The following is a 26,293-nucleotide window of genomic DNA, read 5'->3' on the forward strand; positions in this document are numbered from 1 at the left end:
CACAAATCCTCTACCCCTAAAATTGCCCCTCCTAGTACACATCTTCTCCCCCCTCCCCCAATTCCCTTTTCTAGCACAAATCTTCCTACAATCCACCCTCCTATCCCCTCTTCTGACATAAATCTCTCTAAATCACCACTCTTAGCACCCCCCCCCCCAAATTTCCCCTCCTAGAACAATACGCCCTTCCAACCCCACACCCCCCCCTCCCACACCTTACATGATACCACAGTGCCCAGGGCAGCCGCCCCTCCTGCCCCTACCCCCTGTCCCAGTCCTGGGTACAGTTGTCCAGCCTAACCTTGGATCTCACTATCCTTGGACTCCATTGGACTAGAAGCTGCGAGAATAGCCAGCTGCTGCTCAAACGCGGAAGACATCTTTTGGCAAAAATAAAAGTACTGAGGTAAAGGTGGGGGGCTGAACTGAAGACGAGTCATGTAGCAAAAGATGCTTTTTCATTACACCTTTTAAAGGACTATATTTTTTTGTTTTTGACTGGCTGTTTTTTTTATCTCCTTTAAACCTACACTACTTGGTAGATTTTCAAGTCTTAACCTGTCAAAAATTGCCATTACTTCTCAATGACAGATCCAAGTAGTTCAGACCTTCAACTGGCCAAGACTGCAGACTGGATGAGCCACTAACCCTCTCTCTGTAACTGGGTACCATGGTATGAAAATCTTTACACCAGGGTTTTTAGCCCCCCCAAATGGAGCTATAGTAGTGTCAGCTTAGTTTAGTGTCAAGCTTAACCTATCGACTCCTCTAGTATAAATTCACCATTGCTTACTTTGTCCACATAATGGAGGATTCCCTGGAGTCTTCAGACCAGATCCGGGCTGTCCAGTCTCCAACTGTCAGGAAGTTTTTAGGAAAGAAGGGGTTCCTCTGCACGGAATAAATGGGTCCATGGTGCCCGCTGTAAGTGCACACAATCTTTTCGGCTGGAGTCTTGGCCTTGCGGTTACAGGAGATTACCATGCCCTGCTCGGTTCCCACCATGAACTTGGTTGGCTTTATGGAAAAGCAAAGCAGATCATTGGTAATATACTTTATTATATATCAAGTTACGAAGCGTAACCTTTAAAGAGGAGTTGTAATGGGAAAGCTATGTTTAAAAAGGCAAGCAGAGGGCAAAAGATCAGTCACCAGTATTTACCTGCCTTCCCAGCCTCCCTCCCACAGCTGACTTACCATGCCTTGTTCTACATGGTGTCTTCACAGTCTGTGTGGAGGTGGCCATCTTGGCAGAAGAGCAGGGCTTTGCTTCCTTATGTCAGAGCTGCACCCCTGATGGTGATTTGATAACCGGTGGAGTAATAATAAGGAAACAGCAGGAGAGGTGGAGAAACCACAGAACTACAGAATGGATGAAGCAGAAGTAGGGAGATCCTTTCACTGCAGATCCTCAGGTACAGCTTCCTCCTCAGCAAGGAGAACAGTGAGCAGCACAGTAGTCCCATGACCAAATCTCACTCCAAATCTGGTGAGACTATCAGTCAGGGGCAGCAGTGCCTTAGATCAGCGGTCTCCAAATTGCAGCCTGTGGGTCAGATGTGGCCCTTTGCTTGCTTTATCTGGCCCCTGGAGCACTTCCACTGACACCAATGATGGGATACTATTCCCCCCACTAACACCAAAGACAGGGTACTATTCCTCCTACTGACACCAATGATAGGACACTATTCCTCCCGCTGATACCAATGATGGGGCACTATTCCTGCCACTGACACCAATGATGGGGCACTATTCCTGCCACTGACACCAATGATGGGGCACTATTCCTCCCACTGACACCAATGATGGGGCACTATTCCTCCCACTGACACCAATGATGGGGCACTATTCCTCCCACTGACACCAATCATAAGGCACTATTTCTACCACTGACACCAATGATGGGGTACTATTCCTTCCACTGACACCAATGATGGGCACTATTTCTCCCACTGACACCAATGATATAGTTTCTATACTCCCACTGACCACCAAGCCTATTGCATTGTTTACTCCTATAAATGCCAGGGCATTTTCTACTCCCGCTGGCTACAGTCTGGCCCCCCTAAAGTCTGAAGGCCAGTAAGCTGGTCCTTTGTTTCAAAAGTTTGGAGTTTTTCTGGGTGCTGCTTAGGCACAAATAGCATTTGTAGATGTTCTCTATATCATATCAAATCTTTATGTGTTTTGATCCACTTTAAAGATGGCTGCTTCCACACAGAGACACAATGTAGAACAAGGCATGTCAAGTTCAGAAATTGAGAAGAATCAGCTGCAGGGAGCCTCTAAGCAATGCTGATGACTAGTCTTCTGCTTGCCTTTTTTCGAGCACAGCTTCTGCAGTACAGGTCCTTGTTAAAGGATATGCCCACACAATTACACTCTGATCAACAATCACAGAGATAAAAATCTCAGCCACACAGAAAGCACAAATAAGCCCCACACTGGAGAAACGTTTTGGGCGGGTTCTTCTACGGGTGGAGAACCAAGCTGGAGCTATTTCTAATTTACTTTGGATTTATAGTGTGTTGAGTCTGTGTGCTGATGGGTGCCATTTTCCAGTAGTCTTGACTCAGAAAGCACATTGTTACTGGTGGTCTTGTACTGTGACAGATGAACAGTAAGGCACAACTGCTGTACAGCACTACAGAGCAGGAAGCAGAGCCTCCTTATATAGCAAATATGGCCCCATGCACACAAGCGCATGAGACTGTACAATGATTATTGTGGGCATATTTCCCCACCCAGGAGACATAGCTGCAGCCTACAACTTCTCATAGCAAAAAAATGTCTGTGAGGGGGTTCCCCCTTTAACGTGTGATATTGTACATTCTCAGGGTACTCACCATGGTTGGTTCAAACTCCAGTGAGATTCCGCCCAAAGCCAGGTCAAGGTTCCCTTTTTTTGTGATGTCTAGTATTAATTTTTCTGTCGGCTCGCTCATTTTTCGGATGTCCCACCACAAGACCTACCGGGAAAAATCTACAAGTCATCCATTATAGTAACCTGAAATGTAAACATTTTCTAGGAGTTCCCATATCCCATCTTCATGGAACAAAGAGAGGTTTAATTATCCGACCGGGGTTAAAAATTTAGATTATGAAGAATCAAGCAGGAGGAGTGAGACTTCCTTACTTAGCTTAACAATGATGGAGACACAGAGCCAGGACCTCTTGCAGGAGTCCCCCCAAAAAGCAGGTCATCTGACCCACCAACCTTCTTAGGTGACAACTTAAATCCCAACTCCAGCCAAATCCCCTAACTTCCATCTAATAGTCCTTTGATTGGTTGTATTCATGTTTCCATTTCACCACTATTGCCCTGTACACACGGTCGGATTTTCCGACGGAAAATGTGTGATAGGACCTTGTTGTCGGAAATTCCGACCGTGTGTGGGCTCTATCACACATTTTCCATTGGATTTTACGACACACAAAGTTTGAGAGCAGGATATAAAATTTTCCGACAACAAAATCCGTTGTCAGAAATTCCGATCGTGTGTACACAAATCCGACGGACAAAGTGCCACGCATGCTCAGAATAAATAAAGAGATGAAAGCTATTGGCTACTGCCCCGTTTATAGTCCCGACGTACGTGTTTTACGTCACCGCGTTCAGAACGATCGGATTTTCCGACAACTTTGTGTGACCGTGTGTATGCAAGACAAGTTTGAGCCAACATCCGTCGGAAAAAATTCTAGGATTTTGTTGTCGGAATGTCCGAACAAAGTCCGACCGTGTGTACGGGGCATTAGAGTTTTCCTGAGATTACCTGACCATCTGTGGAGGTGGAGAAACACTCTGTCCCGGTCTTTGATTGAAGCCAGATGACCTTGTAAACGGGATCTCTATGACTGTGTTCAATGACGGACAGCTCCACAGGTTGTCCCCCTTTCCGGGTGTCCCAGTATGCTGAAAGGAAAAGACAGCATGGCATTTCATATATGTACCATGTGCAACACAGCTCTGTAATTTGACAAACAGAAATTGCAGCAATAGCTGGTATAAGCAATGCAGCTTTGCAATTTGACAAACAGAAATTGCAGCAATAGCTGGTTGCAGAGCTGGGTATGAACCTGGGCTTTTAAATGAGACTTAAACTTTCTGTCATCAGAATCTCTGAATGAGCTAACATCTTCTATAGTTAAACTGAGATGTTTGTTTAGAACTGCAATGGTAGGGTCTACTACGGGAACGGACTAGACATGTGCAATTCGTTTCGGACAAATTTCTGGTTATTCGGAGGTTCAGATGTAGCCGAATCTCAAAATTAAATAGTAACGAATTATATTAAAATTTGTTTAATTCTGTTTAGTATATTTGTACGATTACAAATTTTCAGAATGATTAGAATTCTGTATGAGGAATAGCTGGTTGTTAAGGAGCAGGTCGGGAAGCCGGGTGCCGCGTCCTTAACAGCAGATGACTCATCAGCTGTCAGCGGGCTTTCCCACTGACAGATGAATGTAAACAAAAGAATGCCGGCAATGAAAAATGCAGAAAAAAACAGCAAGCAACCCCTCCCCCTCCTGAACCATACCAGGCCACATGCCCTTAACAGCACCTTGTCCCTATGTCAATGGGGACAAGAGTGTCTTCCCCACAACCCTGGCCCGGTGGCTGTAGGGGTGCGGGGGTGACTTATCGGAATGTGGGTGGCCCCCAGAAGCTCCCCCCCCCCCAATGTGAATGAGTATGGGGTACATTGTAACCCTACTCATTCACCTAAAAAGTGTACAAAGTAAATAAAAACACAACAGTTTTTAAAAATTCCTTTATTAAAAAACAAAAATAAATGTCCCCCAAAGTAGATCCAGCGTCAATCACTCAAAACACCTCGAACAACTCATTGCAGCATCGCCGTAAATGTGCCGAATCATATCAAACGTCTTTGTGGCAGATTTGCCCAGTTTCATGCAGAATTTCACTTTTGTTCTTTGTAGTAACTTGCTGTCCATGTTAAAATAGCAGACATGGAAACTCACGCGGTCAGAATAGCACCAGTTGCACAGCTCCCGATGTACACAGGACGATGTCTTTGGCACACTGACTGATGAAGGTCGGTGCTTCCTGTGACTGTGCATGCAACATTGTGCTGCCATCTGTTGGCGTGTTACAAAACTAGTCTTGAAGCTTTTTGATACCACCTTGCATGGGCGTCCACAGAACTTTTTTCAGGGGTGGGGGGGATTATTTTAAGGTCACCCATGCTCCTCCCCTTTTCGACAATGTCAAAAAAAGCAGGCATGCCCGTATAGATCCCCTTTTAGAGCAGGCCAGGCCACATATATCTTTCCACTGGAAAGTAATATGTGTGTGTTATATAAAACATAATTCATCTTTACTTTGTAGTGGAAGATACTACTTATTTTGATCTTGATGAAAACAGCTTACAGACTGTATAGCTCTTTTCATCAAGATCAAAATATGGCCACAAGAGATGTATTGCAGTACTGCATGTGGCCAGAGGTGGGTGGCACTGGAGACACTCGGAAACACTCGGAGACGCTCATAGACCACTCAGAGACTCTCGGAGACATTCGGAAATGCTCATAGACCACTCAGAGGCTCTCGGAGACACTCTGAAGCAATCAGAGATGCTCGGAGACGCTCAGGAACCCGCACCTCTGGCCACATGCGGTACTGTACACCCCAGAGGCTTGAATCTTGCTTGTCTTGCGAGGCAACGCTCGCAAATCGAGTCAGAATTTAAGGGCCAGTTTACACCAGATGCAGTTCTGTTCAGTTCTGTGCGCTTTTTTCTGCACTAAAAATGCATGCACAGTGTTTTCCATATATTCCAATGGCTCTAGTTCACACCATGCAGTCAGTTTCCGGAAACTGACTGCATGGTCTGAACTAGAGCATTTGGAATACATGGAAAACACTGTGCATGCATTTTGTGCAGAAAAAAAGCACACGGAACTGAACAAAACTGTGTCTGGTGTGAACTAGCACTAAAAAAAAAAAAAAAAATAGCTTGTATTGCGAAACGCTCGTAAACCGCATTACTCGCAATCCGAGATTTTACTGTATATCAAAATGGTCCTAGTAACTGCTGTTACCTGTGGTTCTTCACTGCTGGAACTGGTATATGCCTACAGGATTTCCTGTCTGTGATGAGTAAGTGGCCTAGGGCCTAGACACTGGCAGCGTATCGTTTCTACACCACTCAGCCACTCCACTTGAGTGGGCGGCGCAACGCTGGCTGGATCTATATCTACAGTCTACACAACACACAGCCAATGACTGGAGCGGAGCGGCCGAGCCATCGCATCGGATGATCAGGCCGTGGGTGGGGGAGAGTCGTCAGATGTCAGAGAGCAGCCAGCGCAGCAGTCAGCAGGTTTAAGAAAAAAGTCTGCGGCGGTTGCAGCGGACCCTGCTGAAACACCTTGACGATTCCAGGGGGGGGGCACTTGCTCCCCTGTGCAGACGCCCATGCCACCTTGTACACATTAGTGTAAAGCAAGTAATAGAGAGATTATATCTCATACTTGCAGTGGGAATACAGTAACAGTAAAAAAAAACAGGGTGACCCTGTCTTACCTGTCCATGTCTGCTGTCATGGTGGGCGTACCCCTAAAAGGGTCTTCAGGGACTGGTTTCCATAAGGATGGACCATGGCCCTGGACTTGTATAGCGCCTTGCGGCTAACTACACACATTCCACCAAGTGCCGAGATGAGCACCCATGCAGGATCCAGTGCAGCTGGAGGGTGGAGTCTGGGTACGTCTCCTGGGTTTTACTCAAGTTGCATTAGTCGGATGCACTGCTTCTATTGTGGTATTAGAAGATAGCGAAGAGTTAATTGAAGAATCGGCAGTAAAATATTAGAGTAGGTAAGAGTTATTCTCCATAGGGCAGAAGAGGTCCATCACCTTAGGTCACTAGCAAAAAACCAAGGACTCACAGAGTAGGGTGAGGATATAGGGGAGGTGCCCATGGGGCATGTCCTCAAAGCTTTGCCAGTGTCCTATGACCAGAACTTATGGGTCTATAACCCAGGGTCTTTGAATTTCAAGCCTGTGTCCCGTACTGTATGATTATGGCTTTAGACTTATGCTAAAGGGGCTCCTTCTGAAAATGCTGCTTGCCTGGCTGCCATGCCGACCCTAATGCTTCAATAAAGTAAGTCTCTGATTCAAAGAAAAGGTGAACAGATAAGGATGCTAAACCTTATTCAAGTTTCCTAATCGACATGCTCAATCCAAGGCAGTGCCTTCGGCATAGCAGCCAGGCAACCAACATTTTCAGAAAGAGGTCAGCAATGGCAGCCCTCCTACTTCTCTACGGAAATAACTAACTAGTAATAGAAAGGCAGTGCTGGGACAAGACCCTTAAGGTGAAAAGGTCCCCCCCCCCCATGAGCTCTGAACTACGCCGGGAGCACCAAGTTGCAGGTCCTGCCCTTTCTGCGCCCCCCATCCTGCTGAAGTGCCCCAGGCAGTCTTCTTTCCTGCCCCCCCCCCCCCCCCCAGCCCAGTCCTGCAGGAAGGTAACTTTCCATTGAACATCCTTGTGATCATGAATCAGAAGCATCAGTTCTGGAGATTCATTCCTGACGTCTCCCCGTAGGGAAGACGCACGTTGTTTTCAGGCTCATTATCGTTTTATCACAGGGCTTAATTACACCGCGGGAATCAATTCCTAATTAACAAAATAAACATGATGGCAATAACAAGTCTTTTACATTAAATATGGAGGAAGAGCAGAGGGAAAAGAATGAGCCAAACAAGCGCCTTTCAAATTCCCCTGTAATGACTATTGCTCTTTTTTTTAAATTAAAGCTGAACTCTGAGCAAACAGTTAAATATACATATAAAAAACATATAGGGGAGCTGGTTTATCTGCCCAAGGCTTTATATTTCTGTCCATCCAGTCCTGAGATTTACACAGCTCTGCCGCCCAGCGCAACCCCATCTGGCAGGGCAGGAGACCCTATTTTCCTCTACTGAATTTACAGGTAGCCACAGCAAACAAGATACAGTAGCTGAGTGATCACCACATAAGATATAGGGAGCGTCTGGGTACCAGACAGGTAAACAGAGCAATGACTAAAAGTACCAGAGGAGACCGGGAAAAGCACAGACAAGCTGAATGAAAGCTCGGTAAAAGAAAATTCATAGGAATGATCCAAGGTGTGAAGGGGGAAGCAGCACAAGGAGGCCACCAGTCGTGTGGTAGTGGGTAGACATGTGCAATTCGTTTTCGGTCCTCTTTGTGATGTCATCGACCCAGCATGCCCCAAGGGGCACAAGGGGGCAGGATCACACGCTGATGTCATCGGTTGACTCTGCCCCTTGGCTATTTGTCAGACAGTGGAGCAGGCAAACAGCAGAGAGCCTTCGATGAGGTCGGTGGGTTTATTTATTTTTTTTTTCAGGTCCGGTGGTGCACCGGGCTTTGTGATTGAAGATGGATCTACATTGGGGGATATTGTTTTTTATTTTTTAATAATGAACTTGTCAAAAACTCGTGTACTGTCTTAATTTACTTTTTTGGTGAATGAATAGGGGTACTATGTACCCTTACTCATCCACATAGAGGGGGGGTCTGAGATCTGGGGGCCCCCGCCCACAGAACCCAACAACCACTGCCCAGGGTTGTGGGGAAGAGGCCCTTGTCCCCATCAACATGGGGACAAGGTGCTTTAGGGCCCCAAAGCACCCGCCCCATGTTGTGGGCATGTGGCTTGGGAGGGGGTGGGGCTGCTCGCTCATCCCCCCCCCTCCCTTTTTCTGGCCTGCAGGGCTGCATGCTGGATAAGGGCCTGGTATGGATTGAGGGGGGACCCCACGCTGTGTTTTTTTTCAGAATTTTCTATTGCCGGCATTATTTTGTTTACATTTCACCAGTGGGGAAGCCCGCTGACATCTGATGAGTCAACGGTGGCCGGCTTCCCAGCCCATTCCTTAACAACCAGCCATTCTTCACACAGAATTAGAATCATTTTTCGATCTGAATTCGAATCGTTCCAAATATTTGGAATTCGTTAGAAAGTTAATAAACAAAGCTAAACTAATTCCTTAACAAAATTAGTAACATAATGAACCTATAATGAAACAAATTTTTCTGTTCTGTCTAGTAGTGAGGTAATAATGGGGCTGTTGAGTCAACATGGATTAAAATCTCTTTCTAGAACCTGGATAAACCCATGGCTGTCCTGGAAGTCCTGGTTCATACCTCTCAGGAAATGGGTGTACCTAAAAAGTGTGCACTGAGTGCAAATTAAAATCCCCGTTATGGCCCTTTGTATAGACCACCCTCCCCCCTCCCCCTTACTGATCTGTCCATTGTAGCAGCCGCCAACCAGGATGTGAGAGTCTTTGGGGTTATACTCCAAGCTGACCAGCGGGGATACGGGTTTCAGCGTCAGTTCCGGTTTGTTTGGATTTTCTGGAAAAAGATGAAGGAGAAAAAAAATGTTATTCTCTCAGGAAGACATAGAAAGCATCCATGATACATTTACAGTGGGTATAGATAAAGAATCACCTCCACCCCCCGCCCCCCCCCGCCCTAAAATAATCACATTTTGTTACTTTGCAGCCTGAAATGGAGACAGACACATATTTTGTTTTATCCAGCTGTATTTACTCAGTGTAACTTATAAAATTCAAGTGAAAGATATAACACCAACATGTCAGAAAAAAAAGCAAAAGCAGAATCACTGAGTTATAAAAAGGATCCCCACCCCCCGGTGTCAGTATTTTGTTGGACCCGCTTTTGCTTTAATTCCAACCTTTAGTCCTTTGCAATTAGCAGACCTCCAGCTGTTGAAAAACTACAAAAGTCCCATCATGCCTCTGCCTCTGGGTGTCATGCTTGTGGCTGTCAGAGTCTTGCTATGTCTCATGGGACTTGTAGTTCTGCAACAGCTGGAGGTCCGCTAATCGCATATCCCTGCTTTAGTCTGTTAGGATCCTGTGTTTAATGCACAACAGAGTTTTTAAGGATACAGGTGATTGTATTGTGGTACTTACAAGCACCTGAACAACGTAAATGCGTTTTTTTTCTAATGTGGGAGAGTGCGAATAAACAAAATATTAAGCATAAAGCACTAGTTTAGTCCTTTTTTTTATGTATATGGCTGAGTGGAGGAGGAGAGGAGAGAGAGAGAGAGCTGAGAGGTCACCTTAAAGAGAAGGATCTGCAATTACTGGAAAGGTCTTGTAGCTTGTGGCAAAGTGTGGAAGGACACATACCTGACGATGGGGTCCTGCATGGCTCTTAAAGTGATTGTAAAGGTAATTTTAAAAAAAAATAACAAACATGTCACACTTACCTCCACTGTGCAGCTCGTTTTGCACAGAGTGGCCCCGAAACCTGCTCTTCTGGGGTCCCCCCGCGGCTACCACATCGTCACGTGGTCCCTCCCCAATCTGATAACCCCCTTGGATAAGCGCTTCCCCGAGGTGGCTACCTTGCGGGCGCGCTCCCTAGTCCAGCATTCAGCGTCCATAGACACCGATTGCTCGCGTCATTGGATTTGATTGACAGCAGCGGGAGCCAATGGCTGCGCTGCTATCAATCTATCCAATCAAGAGCCGAGAACCCCGGGCAGAGAGACAGCGCGTACCCACGGGTCAAGTTTGAGGGTTCAGGTAAGTAAAACGGGGGGGGGGGGGGGCTTGACAGGTGTTTTGCATAGGATGCAATAAGTTGAAAAAACACGAACCTTTACAACCCCTTTAAACATTGCACTGCTCTGTGTTGTGATCATGCAATAAAATCCATTTGGACGCTACTTTGTTGATCCATGATGTGCTGGATAATATCTCCATTGTGACTTCCTGAACCAGTTCCCAGCTGATTGTTGCTGCAGCGCCCAAACCTTTAGAGCTTTATCCAGGAACGTGTGGAATGGGAATATGGAGTACTACAAAATGTGGAAGGAGGTTCCATATCAACTGAGGACCACCAAAGTGACATCACAGTGTATTATAGGCCCATTTAAAGGGGACATGAGCCTATTCTGACCCTACATAAGTTGTAGGGTCAGTTGCTTCAGGTGAGAGTACAACTGGTGACGGTGTGAACACGGTGGTGACAAGAGTTACAGTTTGAAGGTTTCACCAGTGGAAAGTGAAAAAATAGATTACTGGACCTACAGTATATAAGAGACTTTTTCACGTCACACTATATTATTGTCTAGTTACATTTAAATGTTTTTTTTGTATGATTTGGCGCTTCACTATTTGGTATTTTAATTGAAGATCCCATTATGGCAGCATCAGCAGTCTCTCTTCCAAGCAGGATCTGGGGTGGCTCCCACCAGCAAACCATGTATAAAAAAAAGAAGAAGGAGAGAAAAGCGACAATACCCAAGTGTAGCATTTAATAAAACATCTTTATAAAATGAAAAACAATAATTATGCACTCACATGTGCAAGGTATTTAAAAGTATATTGATAAGTCTCCAGCAGGTGGCGACCTTCCAGGAGGTCAATGGTGAGCAAGCCCCTCTGGGGGATGTGATGTAAGGTGCTTGGAACCAGGAAGTTAACCAGGGAAACACCAGTAAGAGCCAACTGATGGCGCTGACTTTGTGTGTAGCTCACATGGATGAGAACCCCCGTGGACAGCAAGGAAGTGTTGCAAACCGGTTAACTTTACGGTTCCAAGCACCTTTTTGTGAGTGCGGAAAAATTGTTTTTAATTTTATAAAAATGTTTTAGTAAATGCTACACTTAGGTGGCAGTGCTTTTCCACAACCAAAAGTAGGCTGGTGTTTAAATTTTCTGTCCAGTGAAGTAAACCATATGACGAAACGCGTAGGTATAAATAAGTCAATATATACATATAAACAATCCAAACATATCTTAACCATTTCCTGCTCGCAAGACATCATATGATGTCATGACCTTGAAGTGGCGGTATCTGGATGATGGCTGCAGCTACAGATATAATCCAGATATCTTTCTTTTCAGACAAGCGATTTCCTCTATTGTAAAAGCCATCCTAGTGGCGGATTAGCTGCTGTATTACTTTTACAGGAAGCAGGAGGGGACGTCCCCTGTCCCCCCCGCTGCCCATCGGCACCTCTTCCATGCGATCTGGAAACCAGAGATACAATCCGGCAGCAGGTTACCACAGAGCTGACTATGAAACGGATGGACCCTGCCCATCTCTATTATCCTGGGAGGCTAAAAGCAACGTCATGACGTCACTTCTGGCTCTGGCAGATGTAAACACCGCCATTTTTTTCCCCTAGAAAGCAGAGATCAATATTTTTTTTTTTTTTTGGATCTCATGCTTTCCAGGGTAAAGGAGAGATGTGACCTCAGATGTCTCATAAAGAGGACCTGTCATCTCTTATTTCTAATTACATTTCTTGTCATAGGAATAAAAAAAAATATTAAAGGAACAGTTAAAAAATAGAAAAATTAAAAATAAAATACAAAAATTTTAAAGCACCCCCGCCACCCACGCTCGCAGAAGCAAACGCATACGTAGAACGCTCCTCCATACGTAAACTGTGTTCCCACCACAGATGTGAGGTATCCCGAGAGCAATAATTTCTAGTGCTAGACCTCCTCTGCAACTCTAAACTGGTAACCTGTAAAACATTTTAGGGCGTCGCCTATGGAGATTATTAGGTACCGAAGTTTGGCGCCAGTCAACGTGTGTGCGCAATTTTAAAGCATGACATGTTAGGTATGTATTTACTCGGCGTAATATAATCTTTCACATTATACCAAAAACATTGGGCTAACTTTAGTGTTTTGTTTCCCCCCAAAAAACCGCGTTTAAAAAATTTCTGTGCAAATACCGTGTGACAAAAACATTGTTACGATCGTCATTTTATTCCCTGGGGTCTCTGCTAAAAGAATATATATAATATAGGGGTTCTGAGTAATTTTCTATATAAAAAAAAAATGATTTTTACATGTAGGAGAGGAATGCCAGAATTGCCCAATATAGAAGTGGTTAAAGTGTATTTTTTCCCAAATAATTGTGTTAGAAAAATTGTTGCGCAAATACCGCATGACATAAAAAATGTCAACCACCATTTTATTGTCTAGGGTCTCTGTCAAAAAACATTTATGTTTGGGGTTCTGAGAGAGAAAAAAAAAATACAGATTTTTACATGTAGGAGAGAAATGTGAGAATTGGGAATTGGTTAATATGGCACTGAAATTAAAAAAAGTCAGCGAGTTCAGTCTGTCACTCTATGACTTGATTTATATAAATGTCCATCGAGTTGATCCCTTTTTTGTATTTTTTTTTTATGTCTGTATGATGTAGCTTTTGAATCTGATCAGATGGGGGCGCTGTGCTTACCGATATCCCAGATGTAGGAGTCGTAGCTCATGTCTTTGGGGGCTCGCTGGAACTCCAGAAAAGAATAAGCCACGGCCAGCTTCCTGCTGCCATCCGGGTGCCAAGAGAGGTGGGTGGCAGTGCGCTTGATCTCACTGGGGTCCCTGTTGGCATAAAAACGCATAGAAATAGATTTATTAAACCGGATTTTTACGCTTACCAAACACAAAGACACAAGTGAGCCTCATGACAAAGATAAAAACTGTATCAAACAGTTATAAAGGCCGTTACCCGTTGAAGTCGGTTACTACTAATTGGGTATCAGAAGAGCTGGGGGTTACTACTGAGCAGGGGAACAGCAGAGCTGAGGGGTTACTACCGATTGGGGATCAGCAAAGCTGGGGGTTACTATTGAGTGGGGGATCAGTAGAACTGGGGAGTACTACTAAGCTGGGGATCAGCAGAGCTGGGGGGTACTACTAAGCTGGCGATCAGCAGAGCTGGGGGGTTACTACTGAGTGGGGAAAATTAGAGCTGGGAGTCACTACTGACTGGGAGATCAGCTGAGCTGGGGGTTACTATTGAGTGGGGGATCAGCAAAGCTGGGGGTTACTATTGAGTGGGGGATCAGCAAAGCTGGGGGTTACTATTGAGTGGGGGATCAGCAAAGCTGGGGGTTACTATTGAGTGGGGGATCAGCAGTACTGGGGAGTACTACTAAGCAGGGGATCAGCAGAGCTGGGGGTTACTGCTGAGTGGGGGGTCAGCAAAGCTGGAGTACCAGAGCAGAAGAAACTAACAATGTCACATGTGGTGTGCAGCATGAGAGCAATATAGACAGAGGTGAGCAGGGACCGGAGAGAGAGGAGAATCAGCAAACCAGAGGATCAGCAGAGGGTTACTCCTGAGTGGGGGATCATCAGAGCTGGAGGTTATTACTGAGGGGGGGATAGATCAGCATTGTTGGTGGGTTACTACTGAGTGGGGGGATCAGCTATGCTTGGGGACCGGAACAGGAGAAACTAACAATGTCACACATGGTGAGCAGCATGGGAGCAATATTGTGGGAGGTGAGCAAGGACCAGAGAGAGAGAGGAGGATCAGCAGAGCTGGGAATTACTACTGAGCAGGGGGATTAGCAAAGTTGGGGGTTACTACTGAGAGGAGGATCAGCAGAACTGGAGGTTACTACTGAGTGGGGAATCAGCAGAGTTGGGGGTTACTACTGAGTGGGGGATCAGCAAAGCTGGGGAATATACTTAGTGGGGCATCAGCAGAGCTGGGGGTTACTACTGAGTGAAGGATCAGCAGAGCTGGAGATTACGACTGAGTGGGGGATCAGCAGAGCTGGAGATTACCAGTGAGTGGGGGGATCAGAAGAGTTGGGACTTACTTCTGTGCGGGGGATTAGCAGAGCTGGAGGTTACTACTGAGCGGAGGATCAGCAAAGCTTGGAATTACTCTTGAGTGGGGGGATCAGCAGAGTTGGGAGTACTACTGAGCAGGGGCTCTGCTGAACGAGGGTACCAATGAGTTGGGGATCTGCTAAACAGGGGTACTAATGAAGCACGTGTAATTGAACCCTTTGTGAACTGCAGCAGAGATCTGGTCTCCTGCCTTGGCAGACAGGGCTGTGCTGTGTGTCAGAGCTGGGTAAAACTCAGGACTGGATGGACAGAAATACAAATCCTTCGTACGGTAAAGCATCTCTCATCCGTGTATTCAGCGGTTTTCCTGGAGATCAGCTTTGAACCATAAATGTATAGAATGGAACCCTCAGCCTGAGATCCAATAAATGGAGTGCAGGTAATGATCACCCATAATGCTCTGCGACAGTCACATTGGTGTCCGGAGTTCCTCCATTAGTCTGGATGTAGACTCACCTGAAGACGTTAATGGTCTTGGCAGACGGAGCTTCATCCATCCCCTCCAGTTCCTCCTCTTCCTCGAAGTATTCCTCGTAAATATTGATGGCGTTGTTCTGCTTGATGCAATGCTCCATCACCTGACAAGAGAACGCACAGCGGCCTGTAAATCTTTACCTCCCCTCCCCCCAATCACCGCCAATTCTGTGAAATAATTCATAGGTGAGTGCCTTCTACAACCTGCATCCCACCCCATGGGGGAACCACCTCCGAAACGCGTTGGACCCTAACTCCACACATTATTATTCATCCCCCCCCCCAGCACTTCTGCCCAATACTAACCTTAAATCCGGATTACACCCAGCAGCAAACATTTCTTATATTGCAGCTTACCAATTCCAGGATGTGACGGCTGCATTCGTTTTCTTTTTTTTCTTCTATTTTCATCTAGCGATCCAGCCAGTAAGTCTGTTTTTTCAAAATAAAAAGCTGTCCTGCACATGTATCCATTAGAGGGTTGAGACAAACTATTTCCCACTGACAGGGGTGCTTACAGTGATCAGCTTTTATTGATTTTAAACCTTTATTCCAAAACAACAAAACTGTTACTGTAACAGTGTGAGCTGGAGTTTGGTTTCAATGTGTTAGCGTATCTAAATCTGCTAGTCCGTTTAACACTCCCCACCCCCCAAACTGACAATGCTGCTGTCTGCTGTGACCCCTGTGCTCCTTCCTCCTGAATGGGGGGGGGGGCGCTCTAATACAGGAGGTGTGTAATGACTGGTAACCTGCAATATGTTACATTTTTGGGTTTAAACTCTTGGTGTTAAAACAACTTAAAGCGCCAAGAGCGCGCTCCCTGCACGGTAGCCAACAGGGATCGGTAAGCTCCCAATGCATACTTGCAATCGGGAGCTTTCCGATCATGTGACCGCTTTGACAGCCAATCACAACAGTCACATTACCCAAATGTCCTCCTCCGAGGTCGATCCCAAGGGGTTAATACCGCTTTAGATTTGGATCTGTCATTGCAGTACCCTTCTCCGCCACAAGATGTCTCTTTAGTTTTCAGGGTTGAATTATATCAAGTGTCACTCAACCTTAAAGTTTGAGGACATATTGGGAGTACAGAGAATCATAATCCCGCCCCAAGGAGAAGAAGGCGCCCCCATGAGGCTGTGCATTTACTGTGTCATTGGGGGCGACATCAGCACCAAGCTCCCACCCTCCCCCCTCTTTACTGAAGACCACCAAGTCCAGGGAAGGGGTGATTAGGAAGGGAACCCTGCAGTGTCATGGGAGCTGCAGAGCATCTATAGAGGGATCTATTTGTCCAAATTTAGTGCCTTGATAAAGTATTCATACCCCTTGAAATGTTCCACATTTTCTCATGTTACAACCAAAAACGTAAATGTATTTTATTGGGATTTTATGTGATAGACCAACACAAAGTGACACATAATTGTGAAGTGAAAGGAAAATGATAAATGGTTTTCGAGATTTTTTTCAAATAAATATGTGAAAAGTGTGGGGTACATTTGTATGGCGCCCCCCGGAGTCAATACTTTGTAGAACCTCCTTTCTCTGCAATTACAGCTGCAAGTCTTTTTGGGGATGTCTCTACCAGCTTTGCACATCTAGAGAGGGACATTTTTGCCCATTCTTCTTCTTTGCCAAATATCTCAAGCTCTGTCAGATTGGATGGAGAGCGTCTGTGAACAGCAATTTTCAAGTCTTGTCACAGATTCTCAATGTGATTTAGGTCTGGACTGTGACTGGGCCATTCTAACACAAGAATATACTTTGATGTAAACCATTCCATTGTAGCTCTGGCTGTATGTTTCGGGTCGTTGTCCTGCTGGAAGGTGAACCTCCCCCCAGTCTCAAGTCTTTTGCAGACTCTAACAGGTTTTCTTCTAAGATTGTCCTGTATTTGTCTCCATCCATCTTCCCATCAACTCTCTGACCAGCTTCCCTGTCCCTGCTTAAGAAAAGCATCCCCACCACATGATGCTGCCACCACCATGTTTCACAGTGGGGATGGTGTGTTCAGGGTGATGTGCAGTGTTAGTTTTCCACCACACACAGCGTTTTGCTTTTAGGCAAAAAGGTAAAATTTTGGTCTCATCTGACCAGAGCACCTTCTTCCACATGTTTGCTGTGTCCTCCACATGGCTTCTCACAAACTGCAAACAGGACTTCTTATGACTTTCTTTCAACAATGTCTTTCTTCTTGTCACTCTTCCATAAAGGGGAGATTTGTGGAGAACACGACTAATAGTTGTCCTGTGGACAGATTCTCCCACCTGAGCTGTGGATCTCTGCAGCTCCTCCAGAGTCACCATGGACCTCTTGGCTCTTCTCTGATGAATGCTCTCCTTGCCCGGCCGGTCAGTTTAGGTGGACGGTCATGTCTTGGTAGGTTTGCAGTTGTGCCCATACTCTTTCCATTTTCGGATGATGGATTGAACAGAGCTCCGTGAGATGTTCAAAGCTTGGGAGATTTCTTTATAACCTAACCCTGCTTTATACTTCTCCACAACTTTATCCCTGACCTGTCTGGTGTGTTCCTTGGCCTTCATGATGCTGTTTGTTCACCAAGATTCTCAAACAAACCTCTGAGGGCTTCACAGAACAGCTGTATTTATACTGAGATTAAATTACACACAGGTGGACTCTATTTACTAATTAGGTGACTTCTGAAGGCAATTGGTTCCACTAGATTTTAGTTAGGGTTATCAGAGTAAAGGGGGCTGAATACAAATGCCCCCCCCCACTTTTCACATATTTATTTGTAAAAAAATGTTGAAAACCATTTATCATTTTCCTTCCACTTCATAATTATGTGCCACTTTGTGTTGATCTATCACATAAAATCCCAATAAAATTCCTTCAAGTTTTTGGTTGTAACATGACAAAATGTGGAAAATTTCAAGGGGTATGAATACCACTGTATGTGGCCAGATACAGCCCCTGGCACTGGTGTACGCTGTAGTACCCCTGTGTGATGGAGGCCATATTGAATTTTCCTTGATAAGTAAAGGAGTTGACTTCAACATTCTCAGATTCTTTAAAGTTAAAGAAAACTATAAATTTAATAAGACAATCAGTGATATTTGCTCTGCGATTCCTTACGCTCCCCAGCTGTGTGATGGTGGCGATGTAATGGTCGTCTTTCTCCACTTTCTTCCGGTATCGGGAGGTCTGTTCCATTTCTTGAGGGTTGATGTCTTTAGGCCACCCCCCTTCCACATGGTTTATCCCTCGGACCTCCATTGCAAAGCGCTCGGTGTTCACCTGGGAGAAGACAAGAAAGTCATCAACACTAAACCCCGCTGTGATCCTACACATCCCCTCATTAGGAACCTTAGGGAGATGCGATATAACGCAACGGGTGGTTTCCCATCCTGGAGGCTGCTCACCAGCAACTGTGGGATCTTGCTGGACCCCCCCAGTGGGGTTTATTGAGGTTTTGAAAGGATGGGAGTACCACATGGGGGCAGGGCCACTTAGTGACATCATTGACCATATATGTAGGGGTCCTCCCTAGCCACTTGCCACCCAGGCCAATTCTAGCACTCCGCTCCTACATGGAAAAATCATAATTTTTATTTGCTAAAAAATTACTCAGATTGCCCAAACATTATATACAGTATGTTTTTTTAGCAGAGACCCTAGGGAATAAAATGGTGGTCATTGCAACTTTTTATGTCACACGGTATTTATGCAGCAATTTTTCAAACCTGTTTTTTTTTTTTTTTAAACTGTTACATGAATTAAAAAAGAAAAAACACTAAAGTTAGACCAATTTTTTTGTATAATGTGAAAGATGATGTTACGCCGAGTAAATAGATACCGAACATGTCATACTTTAATTTTGCGCACACTCGCAGAATGGCGTCAAACTTCGGTACTTAAAACTCCATAGGCGACGCTTTAAATTTTTTTACAGGTTACATGTGTACAGTTACAGAGGAGGTCTTGGGATAGAATTATTGCTCTCGCTCTATTGTTCGCGGCGATACCTCACATGTGTGGTTTGAACATGGTTTATGTGGGCGCGACTTATGTATGCGTTCGCTTCTGCGTTGCGAGCATGCGGGGACAGGGGCACTTTAAAAAAAAAAATGTATTGTTTATTTTGGTTTAATTTTGTTATTTTTACACTTTCCCTTTTTTTGATCACTTTTATTCCTATTACAAGGAATGCAAACATCCCTGTAATAGGAATAAGGCATGACAGGTCCTCTTTATGGAGAGATGTGAGGTCAATAAGACCCCTCAACTCTCCTCCAGGCTGGAAAGCCTGAGATCAAAAAAAAAAAAAAATAACGATCTCGGCTCTCCAGCCAAGTACAAGGCAGTATTTACAACTGCCAGGCCAACGGGACGTCATAATGTCACGCCTGGGCCTCCGAGAGTCATAGAGACTGCCAGGGACCATCCGGTCATCTGTATTCTCTATGGTGAACCTCCGGTGGCGGCGGATTCCTTCTCTGGCTCGCTGATCGCATGGGTGAGCCGGTAGAAGCATTAGAGGACGGTATGGTGACGCCACCCTTTTGCGCAGCCTGTAATAACGATCAAGCGGCTGAACAGCCGATATGATTGTTCTTACGGTGCAGGAAATCGCCGGCTGAAAAGATCAATACCAGGATGATGCCTGTATAACCACTGTAACGGGTGGACGTCCATGTACGCCCTCCCGGAGGGAAGTGGCTAGAACCCATACCAGACCCAAAGGGCGTAGTATGAATTGTGGAGGGACCTCCATGCTATTTTATTTGATATTATTTTTTATATTATTTTTATATTATTATTATTTTTATATTATTTTTTATTATATATTTAGTTTTTTTCTTTTACAGACAGGCTAACCGCGATTGGCCAGATTCCCGGCTGACAGCAGAAATGAGACACTTGGTGTTAGGATAACGGTGACAACAAATGACCCATCGCTACTGGCTGATTGCAGGGATGAGTCAAAATGCAGTGGTATCGACAACGCAACCATGTTACAACTACATAATCGCACTGAAAATCGGATCAAATCGCAGCCGCACTGGAACCCACGCTGAATCCCAAAGTATTAAAAAAAAAATGGCCAATAGCTCCCCGAAACCTCCTGCTATGGAGGACTGTGATCTGTGCAGAGACTGACAGCGTGGTACCTCGTGCTCGGACATGTCGCGGGCGCACTGGATGCTGACATCACACGGATTCCGCTCGATGAAGTTCAAGGCTTGCGAAGGGTCTGGCAGGATGTCGACGTGGAGCTCCGCCGGGCGGTCTGAGAAGTTGCACTGGCGTCCGAACTCGCTCCGCTTCCGCGTGTAGACGTAAACTATCTCCATGGTGCCTGCAGTGGAAGAGGAGAAGGAAAAAAAAGAAAAGATTGAAGTAGATATAAATATAAAGCCGATCAAATCATCAGGTCATTCCTAAAGTCATTTTCAGTCTTTTTCAAATCAGCAGCTTTAACCACTTGCTTATTGGACACTTAACCCCCCTCCTATCCAGACCAATTGTCAGCTTTCAGCGCTGTCGCACTTTGAATGACAATTGCGCGGTCATATAACACTGTACCCAAATGAAATTTTTATAATTTTTTTCCCACAAATAGAGCTTTCTTTTGGTGGTATTTGATGACCTCTGCGGTTTTTAGTTTTTGTTAAAAAAATTGAAAAAGACCGAATTTAATTTTTTTTTTTTTGTATTTTTTAAATATTTTTTTATTTTCTCCTTCATTGATGTACACTGATGAGGCGGCACTGATGGGCACCGATAGGTGGCAGTGATGGGTACTGATGGGTGGCAGTGATGGGCACTGATTGCTTACACTGATGGCAGCACTGCTAGGTGGCACTGATTGGCACCACTGGTGGGCATTGATAGGTGGCACTTGTGGGCACTGATAGGTGGCACTGCGGGCACTGGCAGGTGGCACTGGCTGGCACAGATGAGGCATATGTGCCTCCTTCCTCTTCGGGACCGATGTCCCTTTAACAGAAGCTGGTGATTGGCTTTTTTTTCTACCTGAGGAGAAAAAAAAATAAAAAGATTACTGAGCTTTTGTTTACATCATGTGATCAGCTGTCATTGGCTGACAGCTGATCACATGGTAAGGGGCCAGGATCGGCCCCTTACTCGGATCTGTGATCATCCGAGTCTCCCTGACTCGGTGATCACAGCGCGCGCACTGCAGGGTGCGCGCGGTGCGCGTGCACAGGGGAGGACGTCCCATGACGGCCTCCCGGAAATTGAGGTCCGCGCTGTGGCCGTCATTCGGCTATGGCCCGGACCTCAAGTGGTTAAAGTGATTGTAAACCTCAGACATGAAACCTGAACAAAGCATATCCCTCTATAGTGTGTACTTACCTCAGTCCAAAGCACTAAGGCCTCATTCACACCTGTGTGTTTTAAAGCTTGAAGCTACAAAACGCTGGAGGGGAAAAAAAATCTATTATTCTCTATGGAGATGGTTCATTTCCACTCCAAAACGCCTGAAGCTCAAACAAGTTCTGGAGCTTTTTTTTTTTTTCGGCAGATTTGGGCGTTTTTCTGATTTTGACCTGTACAAAATTGTGGTAAAAACGCGTCGAAATCGCGGCAAAAAACTCTACACTCAGGTGTGAATGGGGCCTAATGCCGTGTACACACGGGCGGACTTTTCGACCGAACTGGTCTGACGGACCGAATCCGGCGGACAATCCGACCGTGGGTGGGCTTCATCGGACCTGCAGCGGACTTTTTCGGTCGAAAATCTGCCGGACTTTAGATTTGGAACATGTTTCAAATCTGTCCGACGGACTCGAGTCCGGTCGAAAAATCCGCCCGTCTGTATGCTAGTCTGACGGACGAAAACCGATGCTAGGGCAGCTATTGGCTACTAAACTTCCTTATTTTAGTCCGGTCGTACGTCATCACCTATGAATCCGTCGGACTTTGGAGTGGTCGCGTGTAGGCAGTCCGATCGTTCGAAAGTCCATCGGACCTTTGATGCCGAAAAGTCCGCCCGTGTGTACACGGCGTAAGTCCTCGTTTACACTTGCTTCAGAATGTGGCATTGGATGCTTTTTTAAAGCGCTCTGAATGCCAATCAAAGCTCCTCCCACTGAATAAAAAGGTCACCTTAAAGCGGAACCTTCAGTCATTTTTTTATCTTTCCTTCTATTAAATCTTCTGCCGTTTTGTTGTTGTTTTAACTTTGGATAGTAAAACATTTTTTTTTTCTGCCAGTAAATCCCTTATACAGCCCACTTCTTGTTTTTTGTCTGGTCATTAGCCTAGGCTTATCACATCATGCACAGCTCTCTCTCTCACTCTCCTGAGAGTTTGCCAGCAAGGGAAGGGGATGAGTCATAAGAGGGTCAATGAGAGCTGCAGAGCTGGAGGTGTGCCTCTGTGTAAATCCAGGAAGTGAATAGGCAGCAGCATCAGCTATATAAACAGTTATAATGGCTGCAGCCAGACTCAGTGGAGGGAGATTTCTGCAGCATATTTGGCAAGTACAGAATCCCAGTATATATCAAATAATATGCAAAGTGGTTGGAGGGAAGCTTCAGAATGGCAAAGATGTTTTTATTACAAATTATGCGAGCAGACTGCAGTTCCTCTCTAAAATCCTGGCCACACGTATTTGCTTCAAAATGTATCCCCCATGTCACATTCTTGGAGCTTCAAAGCGTCTTCAAAGCCTCCATAGAAGTCCATGGGAACCAGTGGTGGCCCGTCCACACGGGGCGCAGGGGCGCTGCCCCCCCCCCAATCCATGAGGCTATACAGACAGTCCCCGAGTTACGAACCTCCGACTTGCGAACGACTCCTACTTACAAACGGGAGGCAGCGTGACGTTCTGCGCATGCATGGCCACTTTTTGACGGCAGGCACCTCGGAAAACATTGAAAAACGATGTCTGCGCATGCGCGACTACTTGACAGAGCTTTTGAAAACATGGGAAAACGATGTCTCTGCCGTTCTGCGTATGCGCTTCCGACTTAAGAACAAACCGGCAGTCCCTAACCCGTTGGTAACTCGGGGACTGCCAGTAATTGGCTTCAGAAAAGGGTGGTCTCGGGGAGCAGAGCAGTGCGCCCTGAGCCCACCCACAATAGTGAATTAAAGAGGTTGTAAACCTGTGTGGAAAAACCTCTTGCAGGGAAGCCCCCCCCCCCCCCATTTTACTTACCTGAACCCTCTTGTTCTTGCGCCGGGGACAAGCACACCAGTTCTAGCCAGTGTCTCGTGTCCTGATTGGCTAGATGGATAGCAGCGCAGCCATTGGCTCCCGCTGCTGTCAATCAAATCCAATGACGCGGCACGTCGGGGTGGGGGGTGGGGGGTTCTGAGTACGGCATTCGTGTCTATGATGCAAATGCTGGACTCGGCAGCGCGCCCGCAAGGTAATGCGCCCGGGAGAGCGCTTCTCCTAAGGGGGTTATCTGATGCGGGGGGGGGGGGGAGCCGTGAGAGCCGCCGGGGGACCCCAGAAGAGGATGTTCGGGGCCATTCTGTGCAAAACAAGCTGCACAGTGGAGGTAAGTATGACATGTTTGTTATTTAAAAAAAAAAAAAAAACCTTACAATCACTTTAATATTTGCTAATGTCTTCCTGCTTCTCCTTCTGGCCAATCAGGAAGTGGTTCCTGAAACCCGATTGGCCAGGGAGTCTCAGGTCTCAGGACCCACTTCCTGTTCGGCCGCGAGGAGAAGAACCGCCCCCCTTGGCACCGACCCTTGTCCCGTCCTCCCCCAGGGATCTCAAACTGGCTGCCCTCCAGCTGTTGCGAAACTACAAGTCCCATCATGCCTCTGCCTGTGGGAGGAGTCATGCTTGTAACTGTCAGCCTTGCAATGCCTCATGGGACTTGTAGTCTCGCAACAGCTGGAGGGCCGCCAGTTTGGGACCCCAACCCATAGCAGAAGCCTGAGGCCAGGAGCGTGTATTGGCCCCCCGAGCAGCAGCAGATGGGAGGATGAGCGGGAGACCCGGAGCAGCGTGAGTACGGAGACCGGCCTGGCCGGTGGTTGGGGGGGGGGGGGCTTGGGGTATTGTGGTGTCGGTGTTATGTGCAAATGAGGGGGGCAGGTTTGTTTGTCCCCCCCCCCCCCCCCCCCAAAATATTGAGCACCAGCCACCACTGATGACAACGCTCGCTAACAGCACCTGAAGCTTCTGAGAGGCGTTTTATTCAGCGTTCGCTTCACGTTGTTTTGGAGGTATCGCAGGTCTGCCCATTCTCCTCTGACATCAACAAGGCATTTTCCTCCACACAAATGCCGCTCACTGGATATTTTCTCTTTTCCCCACCATTCTCTGTAAACCTGAGAGACGGTTGCCTGTGAAAATCCCAGAAATACTCTGACCGGCCACCAACAACCACGCCACGTTCAAAGTCACTTCAATCCCCTTTCTTCCCCATTCTGATGCTCGGTTTGAACTTCAGCAAGTCGTCTTCACCACGTCTAGAGGCCTAAATGCATGGAGTTGCTGCCCTGTGATTGGCTGATTAGCAATTTGTGTTACCGAGCGATTGAACATGAACAGGTGTACCTAACAAAGTGGTCGGTGAGTGTATATACGCACACATGTGTAAAATACCGTCCGGCAGCGCAGATTTTTGTTGGGGAGGACATAATGAGTCTCCCCCACAGACTCCGGATAAACGGTTTGCAGCTTTTTCATGAAAACACTTTAAAATAAACAAGATCTGCACCACACAGGACCCCGGCCATCTCAGTACAGGGAAGGGGTAATACATAATCAATGTTATCAATACAGTTCAGCTCAGTAACAGGTTCTCTTCACTCTCAACCTCCCCCCCCCCCCGACCCCAAATAATCAATATCAGACATTTCCAGCCCTCATTACCTGATCACTGATCTCCAATCTGATCTCTGGATCCCCCACTGCAGATCCCAGGCTGTTTACTGTATCCTAGCAACGCCCAGGACTCCGGAAACGCCGCTCACCGACCGAGCATGCGCAGACAGACTTCATGCCTTGCTCCGCCATCTTGGGTGTGGGCAAAGGAAAGTTCGGCTCATTGAACTTTGTATAAAACGGCATTTACCCCCGAGGAGAAGTTCACGATGAAAACAAATGCTGATTTATAAGGTGTGATAGGAGGGGATATTCAGAAAAAAGTTACGTTACTGTGTAGTTCTCCAAAAGAGCCACTAGATGGCAGCCTGCAATAGCTGTCAGCTCATATAAGACTAAAGAGTTGAATAATTATTATAATAATCATAAAATAATAATTATACAAATAATAATTTCTTTTTGAAAACAATATTATATATATATATGAATAAATATTGTTTTTAAAAATAAATGATTATTTATAGAATTATTATGATTTTTTTATGATTATTGTAATAATTCTTCAATTATTCAAATATATAATTATATATATATCATAAACAAATTTAAAAAATCATAATAATTCTATAAATAATAATTTATTTTTAAAAACAATATATATTATAATAATCATAAACAAATAAAAAAATCATAATAATTATATATATAATATATATATATATATATATATATTTATAATTATATAAATAATGATAATGTGTTTTTAACAGCAATACCATATATATATATATATATATATATATATATATATATATGTGTGTGTGTGTAATTATGATTTTTTTTTCCGTTCAATAGTTATATATGTATTTATATATAAAATATTGTTTTTAAAAACAAATAATAACACACACACATATATATATATATATATATATATATATATATATATATATATATATATATATATAAAATATTGTTTTTAAAAATAAATTATTATTTATAGAATTATTATGATTTTTTTATGATTATTGTAATAATTATTCAAATATATAATTATATTTCTCTGTTAAAAAAAATATATATAATTATATATATCATAGATAAATAAAAAAAAATCATAGTAATTCTATAAATTTATATATATAATATATTATAACAATCATAAACAAATAAAAAAAATCATAATAATTTTAGCTATATATATATATATTATCTATCTATCTATCTATCTATCTATCTATCTATAGATATATCTATAGATAGATAGATAGATATATATATATATATATGTGTGTGTGTGTAATTATGATTTTTTCCATTATATAGTTATTTATATATTTA

The 26,293-nt window shown here is 44.9% G+C and overlaps 1 protein-coding gene across 1 annotated transcript in view; it reads right to left on the minus strand.

Moving 5' to 3' along the window:
- The window catches only part of DNAI2 (dynein axonemal intermediate chain 2), a 37,255-nt gene extending 12,156 nt beyond the window's left edge, over positions 1 to 25,099 (minus strand). The window contains exons 1-9 of the mRNA XM_073606886.1: positions 25,001 to 25,099; positions 20,301 to 20,488; positions 18,265 to 18,426; positions 15,148 to 15,269; positions 13,286 to 13,428; positions 9,287 to 9,400; positions 3,774 to 3,913; positions 2,847 to 2,969; positions 794 to 1,017 (exon numbers count right to left, since the gene is read on the minus strand). Of these exons, the coding sequence (XP_073462987.1) occupies positions 794 to 1,017; positions 2,847 to 2,969; positions 3,774 to 3,913; positions 9,287 to 9,400; positions 13,286 to 13,428; positions 15,148 to 15,269; positions 18,265 to 18,426; positions 20,301 to 20,483 (1,211 nt within the window). The 5' untranslated portion in view covers positions 20,484 to 20,488; positions 25,001 to 25,099. The remainder of the gene's footprint in view (positions 1 to 793; positions 1,018 to 2,846; positions 2,970 to 3,773; positions 3,914 to 9,286; positions 9,401 to 13,285; positions 13,429 to 15,147; positions 15,270 to 18,264; positions 18,427 to 20,300; positions 20,489 to 25,000) is intronic.
- Between the last annotated feature and the right edge of the window lie 1,194 nt (positions 25,100 to 26,293).

Source organism: Aquarana catesbeiana, linkage group LG12 (genome assembly GCF_042186555.1).
Source record: "Aquarana catesbeiana isolate 2022-GZ linkage group LG12, ASM4218655v1, whole genome shotgun sequence".
Lineage (NCBI taxonomy): Eukaryota > Metazoa > Chordata > Amphibia > Anura > Ranidae > Aquarana > Aquarana catesbeiana.